This window comes from Athene cunicularia (genome assembly GCF_003259725.1).
Source record: "Athene cunicularia isolate RWA chromosome 3 unlocalized genomic scaffold, athCun1 chr3_part1, whole genome shotgun sequence".
NCBI classification, from domain to species: Eukaryota; Metazoa; Chordata; class Aves; order Strigiformes; family Strigidae; genus Athene; species Athene cunicularia.
The window spans coordinates 97,057,849-97,074,630 of record NW_020799097.1 but is presented as its reverse complement, the minus strand read 5'-3'; the positions used below and the strand labels follow the sequence as shown (position 1 = coordinate 97,074,630).

The 16,782-nt window shown below is 37.3% G+C and overlaps 1 protein-coding gene across 2 annotated transcripts in view; it reads right to left on the bottom strand.

The window, feature by feature from the left end:
- The window catches only part of THADA (THADA, armadillo repeat containing), a 164,240-nt gene that overhangs the window by 50,698 nt on the left and 96,760 nt on the right, over nt 1-16,782 (bottom strand). Inside the window, exon 29 of one of the 2 annotated variants that reach the window (XM_026845656.1) lies at nt 12,742-12,857. The exons of the other annotated variant lie outside the window; for it this stretch is intronic. Coding sequence (XP_026701457.1) covers nt 12,742-12,857 — 116 coding nt within the window. The remainder of the gene's footprint in view (nt 1-12,741; nt 12,858-16,782) is intronic. 2 annotated transcript variants of the gene reach the window in all.

Here is a 16,782-nt window from a genome sequence, read left to right as displayed (position 1 = left end):
ATATATGAACCAACAGGAAATCCAGTTCAAGACAGAAATTATTCTGATTAATCCAATGGGACTTACACTAAAACAAAAAACTTCTAGAAACAAGCAGCACAAGCTTAAAGTATGACTCATTCTGTTCGGTATTTCATTTTTACTTTATCTGGCACTTTCTTTGTATGCTTATCTTGACCTCTGAAACTTTCAATAAATTGTTAATTAAAAATGTTCCAGGCAACATTCTCAACTCTGTAACGTCTAAAATTCAAGAAAAAAACCTTTTTCAAATAAGATATGTGATCATGATATAAAAATGAAAAGTCTGAGGTTCTTGAGAAGTTTGGCAGCTCTATTTGCCTATTGAGAGTTAGACTATGATCCTGCTATAAAAGACAACTTTTACTGCTCTCACTGTCAGTAATAAGCTCTGCAATAAGCCTAAATTACTTATTCTTTCTTTTACGGCCTACAGTATTAGGCATCCATATAAAACACAGCAGACTACATGCTACCAAGATCTCTCTTTTGAAGAGATTTGATTTCCTTTTGAATAAATAGAGACTTTTTAGACACTTTTTTACTAGTGAACTGGTCATGAACCTCCCAAAACTTCACCATGCTTGCTACTTGCCGTAAATCACAAGAGCGAAAAGCCTGCTTGCAGAGAACTGATACCATAAGAAGCCAAAGAAATTTTAATATGACCTATTTTTGAAACGCTGTATTAGGAGGACTTAATTTCTATCCACTCTGACTAAGAGAACCTCTTTTCTGTATCTTGGTCTCCAGTTGTTGCCCAAGTTGTTCTTCACAAATCTATGTGAAAACACCACCAAGAAATAGTCACAGGGTAAGGAGCTCAACCCATGAGAAAACAGAGTGACAGATCAATCAAAGGCTTATAAGAAACCAAGAGATCTCTCACAAGTAGTCATAACATGGATGAAAGCAGCCATGCCAGATTTCAGTTAAGATTAAAAACGTAATGGGACTACTTGCACTTCAGTTCCCTTGAAAAATGGAAGACTGACTTATTATTCAGTCATGAAACTGGAAAGAAAATTTCCAACGAACAAATTGTGCCTTAGGAAAAACATGGCTGATGAAACCTTTACTGAGGATGTGACAACAGCAATAGTGACATGTTTTTTTATTCTTGTCCAGCTTCTAAGCATTTACCACTTCAAGTATGTGCATATGCATGTTTTGATTTTGAAATGAGGCTTTTCTAGCATAAAACATGCCAAACGTTTGTTCTTGGCTAGCTCCATCGCTCTTGGTGATGCTAGCGAATTCTCAGCCGTATGTGCCAGATGGACACAACAGGAAACTCAGTTTTCCAAAACCAAGAAATTTCAGTGTTGTTCAGACTGTAGCAGAAAGCTCAGTCTTGAAGACAATCAAACTGTGATTTGCATAACGGACCTGACAGCCAAAAACCCATGCTGAACATTTCAAATGATGTACTGTGCAGTATTTAAGATTACTTGTTCACGCAGAACTTCAACAAGGAGTGGGAAGAGTACAAGATGTTTCTTTTTTAACACGGATACCCAAATAAAGTGGTGTTCTCATAAACAAGCTTTGAGGAAATCTGTCTCCAAACAAGTCACAGCAGTAGCAAGGCTGGGAGCTCCAAGCATCTGGAACAGCGTTACGTTTTTGGTCCAAACCCCCAAAATTATTTTATTTCCCTTCCAACCTGGAAATTAATGGAAATGCATACATCATATGCTCACTCCAGATGATAAACTGTATGTGACTGAACAGGATAGAACTATAGATGGTTAGGACTCTCATATCTGAGGGTATGTCCACACAGAAATATAAAATGGATATCAAAACAATATTCATACTCCTACAGGTACATACTAAGAGCAGATTAGTGACGTCAGCGCAGAGATCCATAACTCATTAAAGTAATGCTCTGTCTATGTTAGCAAGTAGGTTGGTTTAACAACAGCAGATCTGTGAAACTGAACAGCCAGTACCAATGACCCAAGGACCACTCTACATACCATGCTCAAATGCATTAAACCATAATTTTCAGAAGCTGATTGTGTTTGCTTTTTGTTTCTCTTTGGATGCAGAGTTCACAGCCAGCCTGCTCAAGTAATCTCACTGCACTTAGAAGCTTATCCCACAGTTTCTAGCACTCCTTTATGATGCTGCACTTGGAGGCTGGCTGTCCAGATGGAAATAACAATCAGCTCACAGATGACTACTGTCACCAACAGCCAACACCGCAGAATATTTCAACGCATCCAGCTGAAGAGGTCAAAGGCTGTCTACCCTGAATAACATGTAAAAGGCAAGCACTGTCACAGACTCAACCCTCCAGGCAGAGGGGAAGAAGATACCTGAAACCTTTAGAAGCACAGGCAGGGACAGGAAAGATTACTACTTAGAAAGAACAAGGCCCAGAAGAAATATGTTTCTAATTTAATCAAGGAGAACCAAACAATGACAGGAGTTGCTGTGTCCCTACTAGATCATCATGAAACTCCATAGAAGATACAAGCTGCCTGAAAGAATAAAGTTAAAAAGGTTGAAGGGCCTGAAAGTACTAAAGGGTCTCCAGATTTTTTAACTGCCCAAAGCTCCAGCCTAATAGCATCTTAAGTATGGGGAAAAAAGTGTCTTTTTAAAATTATTATTTTAAGTAGGTGTGGCTGAACAGTAGACAAATCTAAAAACATAGGTGCCAGTTTCCATACTATTTGTTTTGACACATTATAGCAGATTTCTGGATTATATCCAGAATATAACCTCTCCCAAACTAGCCAATTTCTTATCACTAATGCTGAATGAGTAATTGGGAACAGGGTAGTCAGACTTCTGTGTAAATAAATTTTCAATTCTAGTATGTGAATATAAAATTAGGAGAGAGTTGATGTCATTGGCAGGAGGAAACTTTTTGTTAGCCATTAGAGTCCAGGGATCTTTTTAAGAGAAAAAGATTAATGGAACTGAATAGTCCTTTTAAATTCACAGGCTTCTGTTCAAATGCCTTTGACAGCACTTGTAGAATATTATATGACTAGAGTAACAATAAGCTATTTGTTTTCAACAAGGAACTGCCTGATAGGTGAATCAGGAAGCGTACCCTTCAGGAGATACTCCCTCTCTGTAGATGTAAATCAGACTGGGCAGGTTCAGAAGCTTCACATGCAATACTGCATTTTGCTCCAGCCAGCCTTGGCTACCTACTGTAGTCCTGGGACCACTTTGATTTCTGTTCTGCCTTCACCGCCTTTAAGTACCACTGATTGCAGCTTCGGTTTATGTAACATGAAATCAATCCTAGTCTCTCACAGTTTGGAGCTTTACAAATGTCATTTTTTAAAAGTTTGATTCACCTCTTATAGTTAAGTCATGCTGAATTTAAGGCAAGTCATCGGTTTGCTTATTTTTCATGGCATTTCTGATGCTAGCCAAACTGTCATTTATTGAAGAAATCAGCAATATGTGGTCACAGACCTCCTGTGTACCCTGCTCACACACACAGTTTCAACTTTTATCAGGAATACATGGCTTAATTTCTAAAATTCAGTTTCTCTTGTATTACTGTTTATTTTAAAGAAGATCAACATTAATGAATTACAGAGCAAATTACCTCCTCCTCCAAGGGAAACAACAAGAAGCAAAAAACATGGAAAGCTCACACATTTGGCCTCAATTCTGTCAGAACACTGGGAAAGGTTTTAATAATCTAAATATACAGCCTCTTGCTCCTCTCGTGACTAAGATCTGCAGAGGCCCTTAAATATAATTTCTACTCATTACAGGACATCGTTTATAACCATTCAGATTTCTATATATAAATAAGGATGCCAACACACCTTTATGTAGAGCAAATACGAAAGAATTTTGATGCACAGCTTTTACAGATTCTCATTTTCTTCTCAAACCCCCAATTTTCAATGGCACTAAGACAAGCCACTTAAAAAAATTACATCTTCTCCTGGATCATTACTCTTTTTCCAAAAGGGTATCACCTCACTTAGAGATGAGAAACAGTAACATTAATATATTGCATTTGCTACATAAATAAACCAGATACAAGTCACTGATCATAAAATCAAAGCTGTTTGAGTTTATGTTTATAGCATTAGTTTTTGGTTATTCTAGTCAATAGAAATTCAATGTTTTCCAAAGTGGTAGTTTATTTTGCTCATATTTTTCCTCATTAGGAAACAGATGTTGCAAAACTATTAGCAGAACAAGCACTATAAATATACAACAACCACCAATATTTGCTAAACATTTATCAACATGAAAATCAAAGCATATTTGCTCAAACTCTCAATGAGCACTTAAATTTCAAATGCAGCCTGCCAATCAATGTCTATTAAATAAAAACCCGTAACATCTCTCTTGTGAATTAGTTCATCTACCAGTATCTTAGTGTAGTTAGCAATCTTAGGGATATCTAAACCAAAACTCTTGCAAAAGGTCTCAGAAAAGCTCTGTGTTTTGCAATTTTCAAGCACTTAGCAGAGTCTGAAGGATTGCAGATCTTTCAGACAGTGTTGCTTTATGAATACAAGCTAATCTCATTCATCATACTGGAATATAACTTTATTAAGTAAGTAACAAAATAGAATTTCCTGCTAATAATACACGTAACATGTACATCACAATTTCAGTCACAGTAAAACAATACATAACTACACAGGGTGTCACCCAACATTTTTTTCAAAGTACAGTGTTTAAATGACTGTTAGCTACTTCTAATCTACACACTCAAACTGGTTACTCTCAGCCCCAATCTTTAAAAACTGATGACAATATTTGGCTCATGAATCAAGCTAATGTAGAACTCCAGTCAAAATTATACAACTTAGAAAGCTGCCTACAAATCCCTGTATTTTGTCCAAAAAGTTCAGGACACAATTTTAAATGCCAGGGTAAAGAAACCAGTGCTGGCAAGATTACAAGGACAACACTTTCAAAGGCCAATTCATAGCTGCTTGAGAACAAGAAGAGAATCGTCTTTACAACTTGCATGACAGTTTTCATTTCAATTGTGATCAATTAATTAAATGAACTGCCTACTCCTTCTCTGGTCTTTAATGAAAAAGTCACTTTTACTGTAATGCTGTATGTTTCTGGAGCCTTTGGAAAGGCTGAAAAAGCCTAAAATTCCTGGAAGGAAGAGTTTTTCACAGAATTAAAATCACAAATAGTATTTTAGGAAGAGCCTCGTAGTAAAAGAAAAATAAAGTCTGTAATAGCTAAACACCACCCTTTCTTCCTTTTAAATAACATGCTATTGTTAAAAAAAAACCCTCAGCAACACCTGTTAAATTTTCTATTTTAGCTGGCCTGCTGATGTTGAATTTAAACCCCAAATTCTCTTACTTTCTAGCCACTAAGATTATGTCCAGTTTTTGCTTCCAACAGATAAATCGAATTGGTTTCCTAAACATCATATTCTAGCTAATATGCAGGATGTATTACAAAAACCTTTGCACAAACTCTTCTATTTCTGAACTTTAAAAACATTTCTGATGAGTCAACATTTTACATACAATTGAGGCTAATTGCATAAATGAAGGGAAGAATTTGGATTAAGTCCAACACTTCCTAATGCCAGCTGGTACATGAGGACAGGGTCTATACAACTTCCTACTCAGAGTTTCCCAGACTGCCTTTGTCTTCCATAATCTCAGCTCTCCAGGCTGGAACACTGGCAACTATATTTTAGGTTTACAGCATCTTTCTCCCCCAATCAACTTCCAGCTTACTCCTTCCTGAAGGATGGCAAATCTCTGTGAAGTATTCTTTTGTGGCCAGATTATTCTGATATGTGATCTGCAATTCTATCTTCTAAACACACCGAGAAATGCATTTTTTTTATGATTGAGTCTTGATATAGTAAACTCTACATAATCCTTAGGGGGCCATCCATAGGGAGCTTTATCCTCGGAGGGTTGCTGATGAACTAGGCCAAGCTGGCCTTGTACTGACCACATTTTACTTTCAGAGAGTTCTGGAAAATGATCATTTGTCACTCACAGAGGCAACAAAGCTTATGGAAATAGCACCTACACATACAATGAGCAGCTAATTAAAAGATTAAATCTCTCATTATTTTGGTTATGTGCTTTTAAATTCTGCAGTTTTCTAAAGACCGAGGTTTTGGGAGTATATTTGTTTAGAAGGCAGCCTTCATATTTTAATGTATTTTCTCTCAGAGCCCACATCTGTAGCACTGAATCAACATGCATGGCCTTCCTCTTGTCTTCTTGAGGAGACATTAATAATTGATTTAATTATTAAACTCTGTCCATAACATTTTTAACCATGTAATACAAAACCAGCACATCAGTAAACACCACGGTCAACAGACCTATATTTAATGGAAAGCATTTAAAAAAAAATAAAATAAAAGGAAGCCTGCACTACCAAGTAATCCTTGCTGAGTTCCTGGAAGTGCAGGAACACCCGCATAGAAATACAAACATCTAGTAACAGCGCATCTGCTTGCCTACTTGGTGCTTTTGAGATCTTCATGGAGTAATTACAATGTGCACAGTCCCCTTGACTTGCCCATTTTATAAGACTAGCTCATCCTGCATTATAGCAGGCCTTTTCTCCAGAGGGAAAATTGCTCATCTGGTGATTTAAGTTCTTCTACCATCATCAAAGCTAGACTATTATGCTGCTGTTAGTTTCCCTTGTAAAGGCAGAGAATTTAGTGCTTCAAAACGAAGCTACACAAATTATTTTTTCATTGTGATACCACCAAGAACATCCCGAGTTTCTGCTATTAAGAAAAATTAATTTGTGCTCTGGCTGTCCTTGGTGAATGATACTGAAAGGCTGTGTTCTGTTGGCATTGTTTTTAGCATACTGGACTGAAAAAATAATCCTGTCTGTTTTTTTTATCATTCTCTTAATGAGAACCGCATGTGATCCCTTAGCAGCATCCTAAAAAACTTAAAGAGGTCAAACTAATCTCATGTGCAAATTTGATGAACTTTACACAATTAACAGCAGGGGTGTTGCCTATAAAGAAGCAAGCTATTAAAACACTTTTGTTTGTTTATTGGAAAGCATTTTCAGATATGAGTGAGGATTTATGTCCAAAAGCTGTACTTCTATGTGGTTTTGTGCATCTTCTGAATGTTGCACTGGTGGAGGGAACACCCCTTAAACAGCCTTATTCAATTATTAATATTCTCTGATGTTCATATTTAAGAGTATACCTATGAACCAGAGTCAAAGAATGTTTTACCTTATGCAAAGTACATCTTAAACTCCAGTCCAAAGTTTAAACATCTCTGCTGATACCCAAAGCAAGTGTTCCAAAACAAGCAATCACCAACTGCCTAAATAAAGAATTTGTAGATGTGTTAAGGATACTGTTATCAAAACTGGTAAGAGTAGACTTGGAGCAGCACAGAAACCTGAATCAGCCTCCTAAAAGCACGTAAGATTTAAATGAATGCCTCCAAGAATACATTTATGAACAATGATGTAACTGTTATGACTCTGCTCTCAAAAGCAAAGACAAACCAGGCTAAATTAAAACTTATGGGTCAGAAAGTGCAGATTAATAAATTACCACTGTGCACCTGACGTGCAGTAGCTGTTCATACTGGTGTGCTTCGCTTTGAGCTGGAACAGGACAACAAAAATTTCCCTTAATGTTCTGTGTGTGTAAGAGCACACACATGAATTATTGCTCTAGCTCAGCTGACAAAATGTAACTTCTCAATTTGAAACCTAACAAATAGGCTTCAATAGAGCCAGGCTCAGTCTTTAAAACTATTTTCAATTTTTTAATATGGCTGCATAATACATACAGACCCCTACTGAACAATAGTAATTAACTACACTTCTCAACTTGTAGGTTTTAAAGAAAAAAATGGAAAAGTGGAAAAGTTAGAAGACAGGCAGATGCCAAAGGCAGGCATGGCCTTGGAAGGACAAGAAGGTTTGTCCTGATGCAGTGAAAGAGGCGAGGGAACTATCCGAAGAGAAGGCTATCACTCTGCCAAGGATAATGATCTTCATTATCCTCGATCTTCTTGCTGTTTTGAGGGTACAAAAAGCCCCTTGTGTCTCCCAAATCATGTCCCCCTTCCCAAAATCATACAGAGGCTGCCTGCAAAGCTGCAAATAGCCAAGGGCATCTTGCACCTATATCTAGACAGGCCTACATGTGCCACTGTCTTTAATAGCCTGCTCAGTAGAAATTACCACTGTCTCTGCTAAGGGTCAATGAGAAGAATAAGGGCGCATTTAGGTTACACTCTTTGAGCCACAAAGTCCTGAAACCACAGCAAGGTCACATTGCTGCTTTCCACACAGATGGCCTAAGTGCACCTTGCATGAAGTTCCTTCTAGGAAGGACCTAAGACTGGTTGCCTGCCTCTCATCACTCACATAACACTGCCAAAAGCAGAGGGAGGGAAAGGGGACACTGCAGGCTTGATGGAGTGTCATGGCCATCAATTTTCCAAGTAAATGTCCCCGGCAGTGTAATAAAATACCTGTGAGATTTCCCTCATTCAGAGCACTTATAGGTGGATCATCTCCTAAAGTCACCATGCAGAAAACCAAGCAGCAAGTATCTCAGTGGGCAGTGATTCCGATTTTAAGACTGAACCTGGAATAAGTTTTACATGTGTTTGTTGTGTAAGCCTGAATCTTGTGCCCCTGTATCAGGGCTCATTTGTATTTTTAACAGTCCCATCCATAAAGTAGAGTGCTAAGCAGCAGCACTACAGAGCATGGAATATTTGGGTTATAAAACTAAGTGCACACACTGCAGGCAGTCCATTCCAGAGGAACTAGTGACTCTTTGCAAAATGCAAAGCCAGTTGGTTTTATACAAGGCTGTTCCACATAAGTTAGTTTCAAGAAAGCAGCCTTCTTAAAAGTAAACTTTCCCAGTGCAGACAAGCTCTCAGCTAAGAAATGGCACATGGCTAGAGGCTAGCAGAGTATGTTATTTGACTTCTGGCAGAACCTCAAAGTCTTCTCCCCCTCCTGTGGTCTCCAGTAAGGAGGAAGGCGGAAAAAAAAAATAAAAAAATCAAACTAAAAACACTGGAAGACAGCATCATACAGCAAAGCTGTGCAATGACATGATTTCACAAATTTTCCAATATCAATACTTTGCCATGCCAAAGGCTACAAATGAAACAAGACAGGCATTTCCGGGACTTCTGTACAACAAATTACCAGCTCCAAAGGCTGCTCTTTTAGCTTTCTGTATTTATGAAGCAGAAGGCATCTAGAGTTAGTCTCGTAACTCCTTGGTATGCAGTTGAGCTAAAAACTACTATTTTTAATTATTTTTTTTAATGTTTATGAAAGAGCTTTGAACTCTTTCAAAGGCTTAGCTTGATATATTATTTTTTTACAGCTTTCACCAGACTGATTTCCATCACTTCATTCCATCAGCTCAGTTCTCCAACAAAGCAGACTATGTATTTTTAAAATTTCTGTTCTTCTCAAAGACACTGCATCTCCCAGACTTGCAAAAAATGGAATAAACTAACACTGCTGTGGGGATGGGGGGAAGCAATAACATTACTAAACCACTTTAACAAACAAACATAGCCTAAAACAGAATAAAACCACCAAATGGAGTATAAACCTGCAAGTAAAGCAAAAAGTTTCAAACATCACCTTGAAAAGTGGATGGAAGGCAGGTCTCATTCACCAAAACATCAAAAATGGAAATACTACTTTCGAATACTCAAAAATGTTAGTATTTCAAAGATGTAAAGAAACTCAAGGAAGGTGGAAGAAAGGATTTTTTTTCTTCTGATATTCTAATATATGCTACTAAAGAGAAAATGCAACCATGTCCCATTAACATGAGAAGCCTGCCTTCACAACAGACAGAAAATACCACTGAAACAGTGAATGTTTTATGAAATTCAGTTTAGGGGATGTGAGTCATTATTTTATTCTCTAAAGCAAAATCAGGTGAGGGAGTGGAGGAGCAAGAAGAGCTCAATTTATTGCACAGAATGTGTAATAGTTTCTTGAGCTATTCTACACCACTACATTCTGATGAAAGGAAATTACATTCTGACCCTGAAAAGGTAAAAAAACCCAATCTAACAAAAACCCCCACCCAGTTCAGCAAACAGCTGAAGAACAATAATCTTTGCTCCAGATACATATACAAGACAATTAAGCCTCATTTTTAAGAACTACTTATGCAATCCAAAATTTTGTAATTCAAGTTTCTCAGAGAAATTTTTCCATAGTACAAAGGAAGTATGTAGTTGAAAGAACATCAGCAAGAACTTTACAGAACTAGCACAGAAATGTGAATGAAGACTCATGTCTGGAAATAACTCCCCTCTTCCCCTCAAATTCACAAGCCATCTTCCCATTATTTGAACTTTTTTTACCCTTTTAAGCTTAATAGTGAGTTCCTCTAATACCCTCTTTTCTGTCACTGGACTACAGAACCAGTGACACACTAAGTTAACTCCTTATGAAAAAGTCCGAAGAAACAAATGGAGATTCATTAATTTTTCTCTGTGGTACTCACTCTCTTTGCCTGAACAGAAAGAAGGTAAGAAAGACTGTACGTGGACTGAGGGTCCAGCCAGCCACCACCCTCACTGACAACCAGCAGCAGGTGCATGCCAAGAAATCTAACAACAGAGCATGAATGAAGTGCTGGTTTCCTGATATGCTCTCCCAACATGCAGAAAACTGCACAGACGGACTTACTTAGTTTCACAACTCAGTTGCCAAGCAACCTCCCAAAACTCCTTTAAAACAAGAAAAAGAAAAAAACAACAAAACCCCCCCAAGCCCACTGTTCATTGCAGAACAATTGTTCAGCTCCACACAGACAAATGGAAATGGTAAAGCTGCACACTTAATGTCGGAAACTAAAACTACCAAAAAAACAATATCTATTTCAAAATATTTGTTTGTTTGTTGGGGTTTGTTTTGTTTTGTTTTTAAAATCACACCACACTGAACATATTTATCTCAAGCAGTAATTTAAGAGGTAAGCAAATTTTTTTCAACTTTATCATTTATTGTAGTCTTAAGTCTAAAACATATTTGGAAGTAAATAATTTGGTTACCAAACACTTCATGGATATTTTACTTGCATATTTTAGACTTTAAAAACAAAAACCAAAAAACCCACACCTTAGCTCAAAGTGTGCCTAAAGACATATGGCTGTATGGGCTCAGAGAAAATGACAAAGTACATCAGAAATTTACAGAAGTCTGTAAAAAAAAACCTAGTGTTGCAAACCTGCATGCTCATAATATAAAATTTTACTATCTGGGGAGAAAGACTTTAAAAAAGCTTTATGTATAGCATTAACTGCACAATTGAGAATGCATGAATATGAAAAGGAAGCTACGACAAACTGATAAAATGGAAACATGCTACTCACAGAGGGTTAATATTAGCATAAACACCTGAGGCTTTTTACAGTTAAGTGAAAGAGAAAATACATCTCTTCAAGCAAATACTTATACCATGTACAGGATTTCTTAAGGAGAGAATGAGTTTCCTTTCTGGAGAAAATACCAAAAAAACCCCAAAAGCACTAACATGACTGATGCATTAAAAAGTCCAGTTCTGAAAAAATACTTTGAAAACAGAATTTATTTAAAATCTGTAATAGGCAAGAGCCTGGTCCTTACCTATTTGCTGCAGGAGAAAGAGGTTTGAATTATTTAGCACTGTTATTTTTCTACCGAATTTGGTCTCGGGTGTTTGGGTTTTTTCTTTATAACAGCATCAATGGATTAAATTTAATTAAGTAAATTACCATTCTCCTTTAAAGACAGAAAAACGCTATGCTGAGTCAAGTCAAAATGTCCACCAAATCCACTATGATGTCTCCAGCTGGGGCAGAGAGCAGATACACAAGAAAGTTGCCAAAAAAACCTCTCTAAACTTACAAGGCTGAGAATTTCTTGAGCCAACTGCAGTATCTACATACTTTGTAACCACACTGGGCTTTTTTTCCATGACTGTTCAATCATTTGTTAACAATTCAGATAGACTGCACTGTGCACACTGCACTCTGGAATATTTTACCCAGTTATTTCTCTACACAAGGACTTGTGCTCTCTGTCCACAACTGATTCCTTTAAAGATTTTAGTGGGAATTTTCAAAAGCAATTGATAAGATCAAGTAGATTTAAAAAAAAAAATAAAAAAAATAATTTCCTGATTGCAGTATATAGGTCATCTGAAGATCCTTTTACAGAAACCTAAAGAAAAAGTTTCCAAAACTATCTGGGATTGTTTGTAGGCAGCTAAATACTTTTGATAGTTTCAAAAATTGCTATACTTTTCTACTACTTTTTTTGTAAAGGTCAAAGTCAGAGAAAACAGTAACATAAAAGCCTCGTATATTTGGCATATTTTTCTTAGCCCAGAAGCAACATTCATCCTCAAAAAGGCTAATTCTACAGGCATTTTTACCCACATTTTTTTCTTTTTAGTGACTGGACTATAAAATTTATCTGAAAATGAACTAAGAGAAGACTGAAAACTAGTAATGCACACAGGTGAAGTAGACATTTTTTTTCATCCTTGCCTTTTTAAAAAAACCTAAACCAAACAACATCTTGACTAAAAAGCCAACAAGCATCTAAAGTTTACATGTTTCTAGAGAAATAAATCTGTCCACTGTGAAAAAAAAAACCAAAACAAACAAAAGAAAACACCCCATCAGCCAAGCCTTCCATGTTGCTAACCTATGTGTATAAACATAGATACCTTGTGGTTTATCTTACCTTTTAGCCAACCACAGTTTGGTTCTTATACAGGTAACGATGTCACCCAGTCCCTGCTGAAAGTCCAAACTAACGAGCTGTTTTGATTCTAAGTATGACTGCAGCAAGTGAAAAACCTAAATAAAAAACAACAAAAAATTAAAAAAAAATTTGAAACTAGAGTCTCTAGCCACTGCTTTTCCTCCAAATAACTGTAAGATTTAAAAAGCCACCTGAAAAATGAACAATTATTACTCAAGGAAGAACACATATTCATCTGTCATAACAACAGATAGAATTCTTAAATACCTAAATTGCCTATTCTTTAAATTTCACTTTTCACAGTACTTGAACAATGGAAGACAGCAAGTGTTGGAAGATGCTAGCCTCTGTGAAGTAGCAGAAGACAGCCAGATGAACACCACTCCTACTGGCCCCTGCCAACTTAAGCATCCTCCAACTTTCAACTTTTGTGCAGTGCCATCTGCTCACCAGTGCCAGCACTACTGTCTGTGGAGCACACTGGCAGCTTGGCCCACTTGGTGGAGCAGGGCCAGTTGCACTGTACAAGTACAACCAAGGAGACAGAGAAGGGTCTTTAAAATCCACATACTGATCAAAAAGCTTTTTAAAGGCAGTAGAATTATCATCTATAACCACTCTGAAGTGCTGACAGAAAAGTGTCTTTATTCCTGCTCCTGAGATCCTTCATTCAGGGCTCCAAACACAGTGGGCCACTGGGTTTCACAGAGAAGGAAGATGCTCACACCTTTCCCTTCCAAAGACAGGGAAGACTGAGCTCCTGCACTGAGGCTGTGCACTGACTGAGCTATCTCCTCCAAAGCTTCACATAAAAGCCTAGTAGACATGTCCACAAAGGAAAGAATTCAACATACCAAAATAGCTTTCTGGTCAGACACATAAAAAAGCAAATAATTTCTGTTCTTAGAGACCTTCCTTTGCTATTTAAAAACAGGTTTTCCAAGTAGTATTGAATACACAGAAAAGTGTTAAGAAAAAACAGAGTTTAAAAAAGATGTATGGTCATCTAGATCATAAGCATGAAGAGCAAATACTGGATAATATATGAAAGCTGATACCAAGTGCATAGTGGAGAGGGACTCTTCAAGCCCAGCCTCTGCAGTACCCATGCTCTCTGCATTTGGGAGAGGGAGCATGACACACACTTCTGACACAAGTGACGATGTCCATATCATCCCACTAAAGTTATTACCTTTCCCATTCACATGCAAGTGAAAAGAAAACACATAGGTGAGTTAATTTCTAAATGAAAAAACGTGGAGATATGTGTGCAGTACTGAAGCCTAATGGGAAGGATCTTGCTTGGGTTAAGGAGGTTAAATTGAATGTGCAGTTTGGAAGCTGGAACAGGAGAAACAGGGTGCTAACTCTTTCCTTAACTTCCCTTACAGCCTCCGATTTGAAGTTCTGTTTGCCTACACAGGTAAGTTACATTGACAGACATGACAGGGTTTCTATGCAAATTGAAAAAGTACATCCCCAATTGTTCACTGAAAGTGGCAATATGCAGAATTTAGAAAGCTTTAGAGGTGTTATCAGACCATTTCTGAAAATACATACACAAACATTTTATATGGAAACACTCTTAATGTGTGAGAGTATTAGCATTTCATACTTGCAAAGTGACAATTTTATGACTAACAGATGAAGCAGAGACCTTCACTTCACTTTGGGAAAAGAAAAGCCTTTATGTCCAGATTTTCACATGTCAGATCTTGGTCTCCCGCATTCCAGCTGTCACTTGCTTCTGGGGTTATATTTTTTTGTTTGTTTGCTTGTTTTGGAAACACAAGCCCTGCTGCATAGCATTAACTTGACACAATTTCATCTGGGTTATTTTTTCTGAAATTATTCGAGTGGAAAAACAGCTGCACTGGTTTCAAATAAGCACGGAAACAGAACAGAAGAGATGTCAAGAGACTATCTAATCCATACAAACACTGAGGCAGGGTCTAAACATTCTCTGATGAAACAAATGCTTGACTGTCCTAATCCTGAAAACAGCCAAGAAAGCAGATTCCAAAATATTTGTATGCAATCTCTTCTAGTGTTTCACCCTCAAAATCCAAGCTCTTGAAGTAAGGTGTTCCTCTCCACTCCCACCCTTGCCCTCACAGTAAACAACTGTTCTCTGGACGCCATTCAGTCAGTCTAGATTTTTTCCTAGTGAGGTACTTATTAAACACAGAGATCCCACTGGGCCCCCGTTGACAGAAGCAATGAAATAAACTCTCATCCTCCTGTGTTAACAGGTGCTCTGTAGGCAAGAGACATCCTGGAATGATAGCTCCCATCTTGTCTTTCTGGTTTTTAAATCTTCTGAAGTCCTCTGTACTGAACATCATTTTGTTGACGGCAGACCATCTTTCTAAGATGGTCTTTCCAAGACCTTTTTGAATTTGACCTTTTTCTACAAAACACTTTGCAAAAGTGCAGGCTTGCAAACATTTGAGAGTGTCACCAGAGATCTCTACCTTGAATCCTCTTCTTCAGCCTGTGCAACACTCTGCTTATTAACACAGGTTACGGAAGTTATCTACTCAAATTAACTTTCTTTGTGAAAAACACTGCACACAGTTGCCACTACTACTAGTTTCTCTGTATTTTATTGTGGTTGCCTTTAATCTGTTAAATAATGGACAGTATAAAAGAAAAGGGCTGAAAAACGAAAATAATATATATGCAAAGCTCCTCTTAATGCCTTTTATATCCTCTGCTAATTGAAAACCATTTGGTGCCTTCACCTTTCTGATTTTATTCTTCTGTGCTTCTCTTCATTTCCAGGAATGAGAGGGGATTTACCTCTAAGCAATAATATAAAATTTGTTTCACAGTTATGAAGGGACTATCATATTTTTTCCTAGAAGCTTAAATTAATTTAATCTCCAGCTTTGAAAACAACTCTAGAAGTACCTCCCCTCCTAAACACACAGGAAACCTAAGTAGTTTGATAGTTCAAGCAAAAGGTCTTGAGAGAGGGAGAACTGTCGGTCAGATTTGTGGATCTAATTTAGTGCAGGTAGGAAACCCAGTACTGAAAATACAATCAAAACTCCTCTGCAGTTCAGTCTCTATATGAACCATATTTAAGCAGTAGAATTAGAAGGTACAATTCACGAAAGCGTTTGATTCACTCTTGAAAAACACTGACATTAATCAATGTTCAACTACTACAGTTCTAACTTTTGATATATGCAAAATCCTCATTTTCTCATTATTTCAGTGCAAGCCCTCTTATCAGCTTTCCCCCTCGCATAGGAATTTTTTTTTCAGCATAAGATTTTAGAATGCCTAAACTAAATTTGAAATTGTAATTAATGTTGGCATGTTTTATTCAAAGGCTTCTTTTATGTAAGGTAAAACTGGAGGCAACCAAACAAGCAATCTGTAAAGGTCAACTTCAGTAGTTCTTCACTTCCATCATGTGTGACACATCATTCTTTGGCTTACAGTAATACTGCTGTAGACTACAAGCCAGGCAATGTTGGCAGGGGGAGGTACCAAGTTTTATGAGACTGTTTGATACAGATAATAAAATAGACAGGTTTTCCAGCACATGGCTCTCCTCAAGTCCAAAATGCTACTCAATTTAAAATCCTCTGCTAAATTTCTCACTTACAAATAAATGCAATGAGGTCATGGTTTTCCTTTTGTATGTGGGACTATTTTATTACATTAAGCCAATATATTAATGATCTTTTCTTTTTTAAAGGTAGTTTTACAAATTTTTCCAACACCTGTAGAGGAAGGTTTACGAAGATTTACAGGATGACAGCAATTATCTTTGACATGAACTCAACACCAAGAAAGCAGCCTGAAAACATCTTTGAGATGTTGGGAGACTTTTTAATAGGATTGAAGATGCAACACCCTGAGTTCTGTGGAACTCTGCATTAAAGATGGTGATTTGCTGGATGCTCAAGAATCTTTTCTTTCCCTGTGCAGGTTGTTCAGGAGTTAGGCTAATACACCAGCAGGACTGTACAGACTGCCCGTCAACCTGGGCAAGAGTTGTTAAAA